The sequence below is a fragment of the Paramisgurnus dabryanus genome, chromosome 1 (genome assembly GCF_030506205.2).
Source record: "Paramisgurnus dabryanus chromosome 1, PD_genome_1.1, whole genome shotgun sequence".
In the NCBI taxonomy this organism is placed as follows: Eukaryota; Metazoa; Chordata; class Actinopteri; order Cypriniformes; family Cobitidae; genus Paramisgurnus; species Paramisgurnus dabryanus.
In genome coordinates, this window is record NC_133337.1 from 61,277,479 (window position 1) to 61,291,312 (window position 13,834).

The 13,834-nt window shown below is 39.2% G+C and overlaps 1 protein-coding gene across 1 annotated transcript; it reads right to left on the reverse strand.

The window, feature by feature from the left end:
- Positions 1 to 339: 339 nt before the first annotated feature.
- aarsd1 (alanyl-tRNA synthetase domain containing 1) lies at positions 340 to 13,284 on the reverse strand. Its single transcript, XM_065242754.1, has 12 exons — positions 13,175 to 13,284; positions 12,674 to 12,790; positions 12,440 to 12,599; positions 11,746 to 11,803; positions 11,493 to 11,649; positions 7,168 to 7,284; positions 6,961 to 7,091; positions 6,814 to 6,880; positions 6,642 to 6,733; positions 4,759 to 4,813; positions 3,129 to 3,223; positions 340 to 2,223 (listed from the first exon to the last, which is right to left on the reverse strand). Exons 1-12 carry the CDS (start codon positions 13,211 to 13,213, stop codon positions 2,085 to 2,087), a joined length of 1,227 nt encoding a protein of 408 aa, XP_065098826.1. The 5' UTR covers positions 13,214 to 13,284; the 3' UTR covers positions 340 to 2,084.
- Positions 13,285 to 13,834: the final 550 nt, after the last annotated feature.

A 13,834-nucleotide genomic window follows, 5' to 3' on the forward strand; every position in this document is an offset into this window, starting at 1 on the left:
ACTTTAATATCCTAATATAACTAAGGCCTAGTCTTGGATTAATCTAAACCCTGTCCGGGAAATTTCCCTTAAGTGTCCTTCAACTTAAAATTGATTTTAAAAACCTGGCTTTGTGCATTTAAAAAAGAGTTTTAAAGATAAACTTTTGTCGTTACTTTCATGTAGCTCTAAATCCTGTATGACTTTCAGCACAAAATATTTTCTGTAGATTGTTAACTTTAGTTCCTCCCACAATCATGCATTTTATCTTTACATAACCAGCACACTGACACTAAACATATGGGTCATTATATGATGGGTTTATGGTGCTGTTTTTCCTATTTGAGAAATAAGCAAAAGTAGTTAAAATTTTTTAATTAAGATTATAATTCTGTAAAACACAGATTTACTTTTTTGTTCAATCTTTACTTTAGAATGACATGAGAGAAAATTAGGTGTTTATGAACATAAATCCATAAACAGACATAACACCACAACAGCATATTTTGGGACATGGGTGAAGCTGAAGTGGCTGGTTGCTGAAACCACGCCCCCTAGCTTGACTAAAATGACAGGAGTGGCAGTTCACCCATTACAAGTGGCCACACCCTTAATTACACAGACGTTTAAGGCTTAATATAATTTAAACGGATGAGTTACCAAAAAATGTACCCCCTCTCAGTTGTCATGAAGGGCAAAATTAGCTATAAACTTTTTGTACCAGGCTGTAAAAACATTTATTTCTGCTGTAAAGTTGGGGATTTTAACATAGGGGTCTATGGGAATTGATTCCATTTGGAGCCCCCCTCTAGCGGACAGTCATTGAATTGCAGTTTCTGGGTTGGCTTCACAATAGAGATTGGAAGGTTGGCCGTTGGTCACAACTGACAAATAACCCACTATTAAAACAGACATCATGTGTGTGTCAGCAAAAAATAACAAAGCAAAACTTTATTGGAGGGGAACCTGTAATTTATTTCTGATCAGATAAAGGTGTTTTCTGCGACAGTACACTGATTTCTTATCTGATGAGGTATGGTATCAAGTAATTTCTTTGATTACAGTGATCATTTTCAGCTTGTTAAGTCTGACCTCATACTCAACTTCTGGACCCAACCAATCTCAAATGCCATCGGGAAATAACCACAAATATTTTTTTAAATGTCCTAGTTCTTCCAATCTTTAAAATAGATATATAAAAAAATGTCCATCTATTTATCGCAAAAGTAATTTACACGGCTCAGCCATTTTAGACTCCTACGTGTTCAGGAGAGAGTATCGGCAGAGTACGCTCTTTTCGTAGTGACGTATGATGAATACGGAGCGTTGTTTTGCTGTCTGCTCTGTGCCTCCGCATCTGCATATGAAAAGTGCATACACTACCCTTAGAGGAGTCTAAGATGGCGGCGTTATCGGAAGCTAGTTATTTTGTTTGTACATTTTTAAATATGTACATTTCTCTTACAAAATTGCATAGATTACCCTTAAAATACCTTTATTTATTCCTCCAACCCATGTGGATCTCTTTTGTGAAGGATGGATGCACATTCTTTGTGACTTGAATTAGCGGACCGCATTTTCATTTATTATAAAGATTTTAAGAGCTAGGAAATTTTCAAAAATATCTAAATATGTGTTCGTATGTAAATGGATGGACATATGTAACTCAGGTGGCTTCAGGGTGAGTAAACAATAAGGTATTTTTCATTTTTGCCGCACTATCCCTTTAAATGTGTGATAGGAATGTCCTAAATAGTGCTCATAAACAGCTGTTTAAATATATCCTCTATTGCAGTGGTGACCAACCCTGTTCCTAGAGATCTACTGTCCTGAAGAGTTCAGCTCCAACCCCAATCAAAAATACCTGAACCTGGCAGTCAAGCATTTCAGGGCTACCTAAAAATTTGAGTCAGGTGTGTTGAAACTGGGTTGGAATTAAAATATGCTGGAGGATAGATCTCCAGGAACAGGGTTGGTCACCCCTGCTCTATTGTAATGAGAGGACGGTTGGACCTGGATACAGTATTCCTTACGTCATGACTTGTGTATGTTTGGAGTGCTGACTCGGCTCCTTCAGTTCTCTACCAAAGTGAGTTTTAGTTTGTTTACTCCTCTACCACGGTAAGTTTGCAGCTGTACTCCTGCAGTAAAGCTTCAGCTTCAGCTCTTCTCGTCAAACTGTTGGATTTTCCCTGATAGCATCCCGCCTTTCCAGCCCCTTTACCCTGCAGCAGCTCTGATACCCTGTACATACAGTAAGGTCAAAAAGCAAAACGTGGATAAGAAGATAGCCACCTACTGGAGCATTAGTGCACTTCACAGTCCTGCACATAGAAGCATATTCAGTGCTGTATTTGGTATGAATGGATTTTCATAACATGAAGTACAAAAATACATTCAAGACTCCACTGGCAAACATATAATTTAATCCCCAACATTATTTAGACAAGCAGGACATGTTTTTGGACCTTGAGCATTGCTATAAGATTTAAGGGTTGGACAGGGCTTAACCTAAACTACTGTAAAATGTATGTTTGAGCAGCGTTAATTTAAAAACATCTTGCCCAGTGCCATTGTTTTGCCTCAAGATGTACACTTGTAGTGTTTTAAGGTTTAGTACTTATATGTCCTAAAATAACTAAGGCCTATTTCTGGATTAATCTATTCTAAACCCTGACTGGGAAGCTGCCCCTAAATGTCTGATAGGATAATTTATAGACCGTTTCATTGGACGCACGTGATACACGTCTGGATCCGAACCTTACTTCCGGTTTCGTTTTTTTAATGGTCTGACTAGTTACTAAACTGATCTCTTGAACGAATGCCTCGTCAAAAATAACAAATGTTTTGGTTTCCTAGGTAATCTATGTGTTGTTTTTTTGCTTGTTATATAAATAAACTACGTTTAAAGAACTTTGTTGTTATTTATTCTTAGCGGAGTTTACAGGAAGTTACGTGCGGACCGTGACAGCCGCTTGTTTATATTGTTACTGCTGAAACAGTCTATAGCACACGCAATAGATGTTTATCCACATCATGTGACATCATGATTATTTAAGGCTAAGACTCTCCACATAAATTCAAAACCCACATAAAGAGACTCGCTATATCAGTGTGGCACAAAGATCTAAAGCAGACTTTTCTCTTACCGAGGTCCCAGTTCAGTTACAATGTTCTCAGGCCCAGCGAGAAGGAACAGTCCTGCCCCCTTTTCTTCTCCTACTGTCAGAAAGATCACGGTTTCCTACAGAAACACAAAAACAAGCGGTCAGAACCTCTCCACACAACATGGAGGAGGGGACCAAAGTCCCTTCACATATTAAAATCCCCTATTATGTTGGTAAAAACAACGTTATTTTGTGTATGTGGTGTAATAAAATGTGTTTGTGTGGTTTATGGTTAAAAAAACACATTATTTTCCATATACCTTAAATTATTGTTTCTCCTCTTTGCCCTGCCTTTCTGAAACGCATTAATTTTGTACAAAGCTTATCATGTATATTATCTGAAAAGTGCGGTGTCCTCAGACTGGTCAGCTATCCAGTGCATTGTGATTGGCCGAATACCTCAAGCGTGTTACGGAAATGTGGCGGAAATTTTTGGAAGATCCGCTCCCGACAGGAGTTAATATCGTCTTTGCTACCTTATCAATACGAGCCCGAATCTGATCCAGAAAATGCAAATGACCAAGCTGATCGATCAAACTTTTTACAGGGGGTGAGTCAGAAGCAGGCAGAATTTTCATAATGTGCATCGAGTCCACTTAAACTCACTTCAGAAGTAAACTGTTGCCTACAATCTTTGTGTTCATTGTAGTCCAAGAAAAGAGATTTACGTTGGAGACGATAACTCCCGTCATTAGCCTCTTTCACACAGTAATACTGGTAAATTACCATGAATTTACCAGAATTAATTTACCAGTAAATACAAAAATGTGCTGTTCACACACGCAGTGGCATTCCGTCTTTTTACCAGTAAGACATCATTCACACATCAGTATCAAAATACCGGTAAATTCGGTGAGAAAGCGGAAGTACCTGTGGCGCGCGGCGAGCTCAGTGTTGTATTTGTAAACAATCCACGTCGTTCATTTCCACGGTCCGTATTTTGTTGTTTTCACGTCTGTGGTAAACTCTGACAGTCGCGAAGTTGCTCATGACCAAACAACATTGCATGAGGCGACGTCAAACCGATGGCGTTTTAAACAACAGTACTTTTTGCACAATAGGCTTCACATAGGGCGTGCTAAGGACGTCGGCAATTCGACAAGTAGGTGGTAAAAACAACTTTGGTGAAGAAATGTGGACGTAAACTTCAGGTGTGCTCGACTTTCAAGCACCGCATGTGTGGAAACGTCCGTAAACAATCTGGGCGTAAACGCGTCATCTGTTTTAAATCATTATGATTGGCCCGAAGCTGTCAGCGCGGTCTGACGTCGTCCGTTCTAAATGCCGGTAATCCTATATTTTTCGTTCACACATAGCGCTTACCGGTAAATTACTGGTAATCTTACAACCTGTCTTACTGGTAAATTGGGAGCACTGATTTACCGGAAAGGTTCTGTTCACACATGATCTGTTAACTGCAATTTACCAGTAAATTACCAGTAAAGACTGTATGTGTGAAAGGGACTATTGTTTACTTTGTAACTTTGCATACACTTTGTAACTTACACACCAAAGGAAATGTAAAATCATGAAAAGGAAAATAGGGGCTCTTTAATAACTCGTGTTTGATGTGACTATTGATGTAGAAGAGAAACATTCAAATGCAATTTACCTGAAATCCTATTTCATTAGCGATGATGTTCATGAACTCGTTATCACCGTCTTTGCTGTAAAAATATCACAATAAATGCTATCTGTTACACAGATTTATGAACACTTCTTGTTAAGGCAAAACAAAAACTGACCCTTTAGTTTTATAATGCATGTTCCTGGTATTACATTTACATTTATGCTTTGGGCAGATGCTTTAAAGATGCAGTTAATCTGGTGTTTTTATTGTTTTATACTGTTGTCTGAGGTCTACTTATGACATTCTCGTGGTTTTTACATTTAAAAACATCAAAAGCAGTAAGTAATAGGCCATTTTGTATCCTGGTTTTGAGGCTGGCTGGAGAAACACTCTGTTTGATGGGTGTGGTGTTTTTCATATTAAACCAGCTTTTAATCCTCCGTCATTACATGCGTTTTGAAAACTTCTGATGTGAAAAATGGCAGCCGGAGGGATTAGCCATTGTATGTTCAAACCATAGGTTTTAAGTGCAAGAGATGATACACAAAGTAAGCGTACATCAGAATCTAAATCGTTTGATTGTGTTTTTAAACCGTGGCTGGCTTGACCACAGACACAGTTATACCAAGGGTGCTTTAGCATGTGACAGCGTGATGAGTCTTTATCACTAACTTTGTGGTTAGACACTAACAGTTCGTTTTTTTAAGACCTTCCCTCGCTAACTTCCCTCAGTCTCGTTCACTCGGATGTACGTCATTGCTTACGGTGTACGAGTGCCCACTACTGCTGGAACACTTGAAGTGGATTCAAATGGATCACCCTAAGCCCTTGATCACATGGAATGTAGAGACCGCCCCCTCCATCATTTGAACTGTGTAAAGCGCGAGCTGCTGAAGTGACGTCACAATCGTGTTGCATTGTGGGATATGAAGCTGCCTGAAGTGTACATATGAAGTAGACTTGCTCCCTCGGCCAAAATCGAGGGAGCGAGTGTCTGTCCATATAAACTTCCCCCGTTAACTTGACGAAGTGGAACGCACTTCAAAATGGCCACAGGGATTCCCCCGAGGGGAAGTGTTTAGGGAAGTTCGCGAGTGCGTGTCTAAGACTGGAGTGGAACGCAGCCTCTGATGAAGCCAATACGGAAGTGACATAAACTGCAATTTATCGATGGGCCCCTAGAGACTCGCTCCAAAGGGAGTCAATTCCTATAGACCTCCATGTTAAAATGCTTTACAGCAGAAAAATAATATGTTTATATAGCTAATTTTTCCCTTTATGACAACTGTGAGGGGAAATGAATTTTAACTCATCCGTTTAAATTATATTAAGCCTCAAAGTTCTGCACAATTAAGGGCGTGGCCACTTGAGTGACGGGGTGAACTGCCACTGTTGTCACTACCCTTGAGCTAGGCAGGCGTGGTTTCAGCAACCAGCCACTTCAGCTTTTCCCACCTCTTTCCCATTTTCGGTTATCCACGAGTGATGCGATGCTAAGATGGAAATGGCAAGCCCCGCCAACTATTGGCTTCAAAAAAGTTCTTCATAAACCTATGGGTGACATCAAGGACACTACTTCCATATTTTTTACAGTCTATGGTCTTAACTGCTGTAGGTATATTCCAGAATACATTCCTGCCGTTTTCTGGGCTTGGTGTCAATACCAGATGATATTTCAGTAACTTACAGCATGTCCGTTCAAGTACGATGACCTCATATATAACAAAAGCTTAAGTTTAAATTGATTCCTTGATTTAATGCTCCTTTAATCCAAAGCGACATACAGCACAGGTATATCTTTTTATCAGGGGGCGTGTTTCCTGGGTTTGAACCCGTTACATTTTGAGCTTTAGTCTTAATGTAATTACCAGTCATTCATGTCTGTTTGTTCATGTGACTATCACAGAAAAGCTGTCGTCACTTACTTATGTAAGCTGAAAAAGTTTCCTCTGTCTGGTTTGTTTTTGAAGTTCTGCGCTATCAGAAGAGCCATTTCCCTCAGGACCGTAAGATGACTCTGAAAAAAAAACTTCTTATTTACCACCACTGAAGAAGAAGTGTCTGCGTGTTTGTCTCTGTAGTTATAGATAGCTTTACCTTCTGTAGACGCCTGACTGTCTTCTGTAGTTTGTCCACAGCATCAACGTGATCTTCTGGCCCTGTTCTAACACACCACAGGTTTTACTCTAACATCACTGGATACTGGATATGCAGCACAGAGAAGATCAGGTGATCTGAACTCACTTGAGAAGCCCTGTCAGAGACTTTTCAATGCTGTAACTCCTCTCTGCGTATTTCAACACTCTGTTTCCCGCTATAAAAATTAAGTTGGTTTTATTTTTCTTGCCTTTCTCGGTTCCCAGAATCTTTATAACCTGTGAAAAGACATCAGATCTTCTTCGCATCATAAAGTAAGATCAGATGATCCAGAGGTTTAATCGACTTATTGACCTGCAGGTGACTGAGATTGGAAACATGAGTCCCACAGCACATATTAGCATCAACACCCTCGATGTCAATGATCCTGATGGGTCCAGCGTGATCTTCAGGAAGTCCACGGCTCCTCACCTGTTTACAAGTACAGAAACAGTTTGGTTTGTAAGCACTCTTCAGTATCAACAATGAATTCATTGTACTGTTAAAATATCTGAAAAAAATTTAATTGCTAACAGAAATTACAGCAAATTACATGCCAAGTGTTGCATTTACAAATGTATTAAGTGCATGTCTGTTATGTTCCTTGCAACCGCTTTGGTTTAGTTATGAAATAATGTGTGCATAAATAAGTTAACTTTTAAATACATTTTGTATATTATAATAATAACCACCCTGAACGTCAGACACATTAAAGGGACGGCAGGTTAAATTATCCTCAAAAAACATTACTGTCACACATTGCAAATACCTTAATGAGGGATACACACCAAACACAAAGCATCGTGTTTCTTGCCTTAGATTGCTTTCAGGATTTAACTTTGTGTCATGTAGGGCTTGTCAGAATACAATTTTTTAAGCTTTGAAGCTTTAGTAGAAATCACACAGAATATTCGAAGCTTTGGAAGGAGGGAATGACATTTTTTTATGTGGACGGTGTGTTGCTGCGGACCCATGGGAGAGTAGTGTTGCATTTTGGTGCAATATGGACATGTGACACGTTCAAAATTAATACAATTGTAATAGCCTACAGAACAGCACGAGCCTCACGGGTGCCCAGAGAACAGGAACTGCATTAGTGATACAAAACACATAGGTCTCATAAGAGTGATACTTTATTAAAAGTAAAAAGTGCTTGCCCCCCCCCCCCCCACCGTTGAAACATAACTGTGGTTTACCACACCTGAGTTCAGTTTCTCTTGCCACACCCAGGCCTGATTACTGCCACACCTGTTCGCTATCAAAAAAAATCTATTAAATATGACCTGCCTGACAAAGTGAAGTAGACCAAAAGATCTTTAAATAGATACACATGATGTTGAGATCCAAAGAAATACAGGAACAAATGAGAAAGTAATTTATATTTACATTTAGTAATTCAGCAGACGCTTTTGTCCAAAGTGACTTACAAACAAGGTAACAATAAAAGCAATTAGAGCAACACAAGCAAGTGCACTAGAACTAGTCTCATCAAGTCCAACAAAGTTCGCATTCGGCCACAATTTGGTGTGTCATTTCATTGCTATGCAGATGACATTCAGATTTATGTGCCAATAAAACGGACAGGAAAAAATTCACCTGAGCACCTGTTGACGTGCCTAGATGAAATAAAGAAGTGGATGTCTGCTAACTTCCTAAAATTAAATGAAAATAAAATGGAACTTATTCTTTTCGGTCCTACTAAAAGTAGTTCAAACCAGCTTCCCGATGCTTATACACTTTCTTTGCCAGTAAATACTTGTGTGAAAAATCTTGGCGTTTTACTAGATAGTTCTCTGAATCTGGATAAGCAAGTAAATTCTGTTGTCAGATCTTGCTTTTTTCATTTACGTATGCTGACAAAAGTGAAGCCTTTTTTATGCCCCCAAGCTTTTGAATGGGTGATACACGCATTCTTATCATCTAGACTGGACTATTGTAATTCCTTATATTATGGAATAAACTCAACAACTCTTACACGTCTTCAAATAGTCCAAAATGCAGCAGCGCGACTTTTAACAGGCACTCGCAAACGTGAACATATTAGTCCGATTTTAGCATCCCTTAACTGGTTGCCGGTCCGTTTTAGAGTTGATTTTAAAGTTCTTTTATTTGTTTATAAGAGTCTAAATAACTTAGTCCCTCTTTATCTATCTGAGCTTTTAGAGCAGTACAATCCTCCCAGAAATCTCAGGTCAGGTGCACAGCAACATTTTACTATACCACGGTACAGACTAAAACATAGAGGTCACCGTGCCTTTGCCATTGCGGGCCCGACATTATGGAATAGTCTGCCTAACCACGTACGTTCTGCATCTTCCCTGTCAGTTTTTAAATCTCGCTTGAAAACATATTTTTACTCAGTTGCTTTTAATAATCTGTAACCGGTTTCTTAATTTTCCTTGTTTAATTTATTGTGTGATATTTTATTGTTTTGTAAAGCAGATTGGTCAGCTTGGCTGTATAAATGGTGCTATATAAATAAATTCTGACTTGACTTGAAAGTATTAAAAGGCCAAGGGTAAGTTTTTTTTTTTTGACAAAGAAGGTAAAGAAAGATAGCAAAAGAAAAGATAGTAGCAAGTGAGGTGTGGGCAGAAGCGAGTTTTTAGCCAATTCTTAATTATTCCACCGATGGGGTAACAAACAAGAGAAGGAACGTGATAGTGGCACCACAAGCCGTCTCTCTGTGGCGGGGATCTAGAGGGTACATTAGTCTGTATAAGCGATTAAAGGTAAAAGGGGTGTGGACTCAGTGGTGATTTTAAAGGCCAGGAGCAGAGCTTTGAATTTGATGCAAGATGCTATAGGAAGCCAGTGTTAACTGACAAAGAAAGAAGTGACGTGCGCCCTCTTTGGCTCATTGAAGACCACTCTTGCCGCAGCATTCTGTACCATCTGTAGGGGTTTAGTTGTGCAGGCTCGGAGTCCGGCGAGTGACGCATTGCAATAGTCCAGTCTGGATAGGACAAGAGCCTGGACTAGGACTTGTGTACAGTAGCAGCCTCAGATAGGAAAGGTCTAATTCAGTGTTTCCCAATCCTGGTCCTCGGGCACCCCCTCCCAGAAAGTTTTAGATGTCTCCTTATTTGAAACACCTGATTCGACTCATCAGCCTCCTTCCAAAATGGTAAACATGTCTCCCTAACAAGCTGATGAGTTAAATCAGATGTGTTAAATAAGGAGACATCTAACATTTTCTGGGAGGGGGTGCCTGAGGACCAGGATTGGGAAACACTGGTCTAATTTTCCTAATGTTGTAGAGCAGGGTTCCCCAAATCTTACCCTGGAGGTCCGGAGCACTGCAGAGTTTAGCTCCAACCCTAATCAAACTTACACAGCTGTGATTTTCTAGTGATCATGAAGACCTTGATTAGCTTGCTCAGGTGTGTTTGATTAAGGTTGGAGCTAAACTATGCAGTGCTCCGGCCCTCCAGGGTAAGATTTGAAGAAGGGGGTTGTAGAGGATGAATCTACCTCAGCGGGTGGTGCTAACAAAATGGCCTGCATGGCAGAGTTTTAAGACAAAAACCTCTGTTGAGCAAAAAGAACATAATGGCTCATCTCAGTTTTGCCAGAAACATCTTGATGATCCCCAAGACTTTTGGGAAAATACTCTGTGAACTGAAGAGACTTTTTGGAAGGTGTGTGCCCCATTACGTCTGATGTAAAAGTAACACAGCATTTCAGAAAACAAACATCATACCAACAGAAAATATGGTGGTGGTAGTGTGATGGTCTGGGCTGTTTTGCTGCTTCCAGGACCTGGAAGACTGGCTGTGATAAATGATACCATGAATTCAGCTGTTTACCAAAAATCCTAAAGGACAATGTCCGGCCATCTGTTTGTGACCTCAAGCTGAAGCAAACTTGGGTTCTGCAGCAGGACAATGATCCAAAACACACCAGCAAGTCCACCTCTGAATGGCTGAAGAAAAAATTAAAAGGAAGACTTTGGAGTGGCTTAGTCAAAGTCCTGACCTCAATCCTATTGAGATGCTGTGGCATGACCTTAAAAGGGCGATTCATGCTGGAAAACCCTCCAATGTGGCAGAATTACAGCAATTCTGCAAAGATGAGTGGGCCAAAATTCCTCCACAGTGCCGTAACAGACTCATTGCAAGTTATCGCAAACGCTTGATTGCAGTTGTTGCTGCTAAGGGTGGCCCAACCAGTTATTAGCTTTAGGGGACAAGCACTTTTCACACAGGGCCATGTGTGTTTGGATTTTGTTTTCCCTTCATAATAAAAACCTTCATTTAAAACGGCATGTTGTGTTTACTTGTGTTATCTTTGATTAATTTTTTATTTAGTTTCATGACCTGAAACATTAAAGCAGTGTTTCCAAACCTTTTTCTTCCACGACACAGTTTGGTAAATAAAAAAAATCATACGGCACACCACTTTCATAAGCATACACAGATCTGCACAAACCTGTATTGCAATGCTTAATTGACTTGTTAAACTGGAATATTATACTGTATTAAACATAATATTCACACTTAATGTGAAACTTGATATTGTTTTGATAAACACAAATATCCTAGCTGGAATTAATGAGAGTGACACATGCCGCTGTGACCAACTCAGCAACAGTGGTAGCTAGCTTCGAGCGCTTCAAACACTGTGGCAGTGTTATTTACCTTCTCCACAGCAGGATCATCAATGGACAGAAGCTGGACAGTGACAGGAACGTGAGCTCGGATCTTCTCATTCACAGCAGCCTCCAGAGCCTCCATCTCTCCAGGTTTTACAGCGGCCGTGTTCAGTTCAATACTGCTCCGCTGCCGACCCAGTTCCCTACATCGTTTCACACACAACCAGCAGAAGAGATTCACATCTCGAAGACATTATTCTCTACGATCGAGGTTAAAAACTCTGGACTGATGCTCTTACCAAGAGGTAGTCTTATATCCAAACATTGTGTCAGCTAAAGCTGTGATCAAGTGTTGTCCTGAAAAACACAATAATGCATGATGAACTCAACTTGTACTCATTTTTTCATCATCACTTACTCACCTGTTTTATTTTATTTTAATCCAAGACTACTTATATACCATACAATATTGTTAATGAAATTAAAGTCAGTTCTGCAAATAATTTCCTTTTTTCACAGCCAAAGCTGTAAAATCTCACATGAGCTTTTATTCAATAAAAAATGTCTCTTGAGGGCAAACAGCATTGGTCGGCATATTGACTAGTTATAGTTGAGGTCAAAATAGACATGCAAAACAACTCACAAAACATTCAAACACACGTTTATCATCCAGGTGTGTTAACGTTTGAACTGTCTTTTTATATACTGTATTTATTCGGTGTTGTGGACTATATGTAAATGTAGGATTGCATAACAACTAATCACAACTTATCGTTTGCAGAATAAAAGCTTTTGTTTAAATCAAATATATGTGTGCACTGTGTATGATAATATAAATACACAAACATGCATGTATAATTTTAAGAACAAAATGTGTTTATATTAAGTATTCATATTTATATATAATATAAATGATATAAAAATGTATAAACACATTAACATTAACGAGTGATTGTTGATATGCAGCCCTAAACATCTGTTCCTCTCTCTCACCCGAATGCTGCTGCATGTGGTCGAAGCGGCGGTCCCAGTCCAGTGTGATGTGGACCTCCTGTCCCTCCTCCAGAGCAGAACTGATGAAATGCACAGCTTCAGGACCGTGTCTCATCACACGCAGGACAGGGACACCCGCAATCGTCCCGAGATCATCCGGCTGCCAAAAAACAAATACTGTATATCCATGATCTGTCCAAACATTGTGTTCAGAGATGCCTGCATGACACTCACCTGTCCTCCTCCCTCTGGAAACAGTATGGTGTCCTTCAGCTTTACATTAAAACCCTTCAGCTTCTTGTTTTCCAGCTTTATTTCAACAGGCTCACAAGACACAACAGACGTGTCAAACTGTGCAAGAGTGGATTAGAATAACAACTGCATGATTTTTAAGACAACCATTATATAAAAGCAGGGTCCAAAAGTAATTAATCAAATGTAAAAACACAAACGATCTGCACATGAACATTAGATGGAAAACCTCCTGACAAAATTACCATAAAATTACAGACATTGAACAAACATTTGTCATGCACTGAATTGACAATCCTGTAAAAAAGAACATCAATAAAATATATAAAGCGAAAGTGAAATGGTCCTTTAAGAGTTTGAGGAAGAGTCAATCAAAAAGACGTGTGTGTGTTTTTTTTTCATTCATACAAATAATGTCCATCACACTGTTCATACGCAACTCTGGGCATAAACAAACAGTAAATGTTTAACATGTTAACATACCTGCTTAATGTAACTGTCTCTCTGACACTGAAAAGCCATGTTTAATGTTTCAGTACTTTAAACACAAGCGATCACCACAGTAAAGGCAAATACACATGGCCACCATTTCAAAATAAAAGTCACTGATTACTCGTTCAAATTTCGTTTAATTTTTTATTTTATAGCTGCATATTTGCGCAAAAATGTAAGCATATTTATTTAGTCCTAAATGTAATATAATGCATTGCCAGAAGTATGTTTCCATGAACATACTTCTCTTTTTACTTAATTCTGTAGTGGCGCTTCTGATCTGTAGGCGGCGTATTTTATGTATTTTACAATGGTTTAAAATGTTACTAATATGGAATAAATAAAATCTCAGCCAGACGTGAGCTGCAAATTTATTTAATATATTGGTTTTATTGCCTTTATATTTTCACAGTAAAGCAGACCGGCTGTTGGGATCAATGAAAAATGCAATAAGACAGCTCAGACCCATAAAAATATCGCGAGAGCGATGTCAAAGTAAAATTACTGCATTACTCTCGCGATACTGTGATGTCACACCGTTCGGTCTGCGCAACGCCGAGTCAAATCGAAAAACTTTGAGAAAGATTCTTCTCACCAAATAGATATCCTTTTCAAAAAGCAAATAATAAAATGACTTCTTAATATACATTA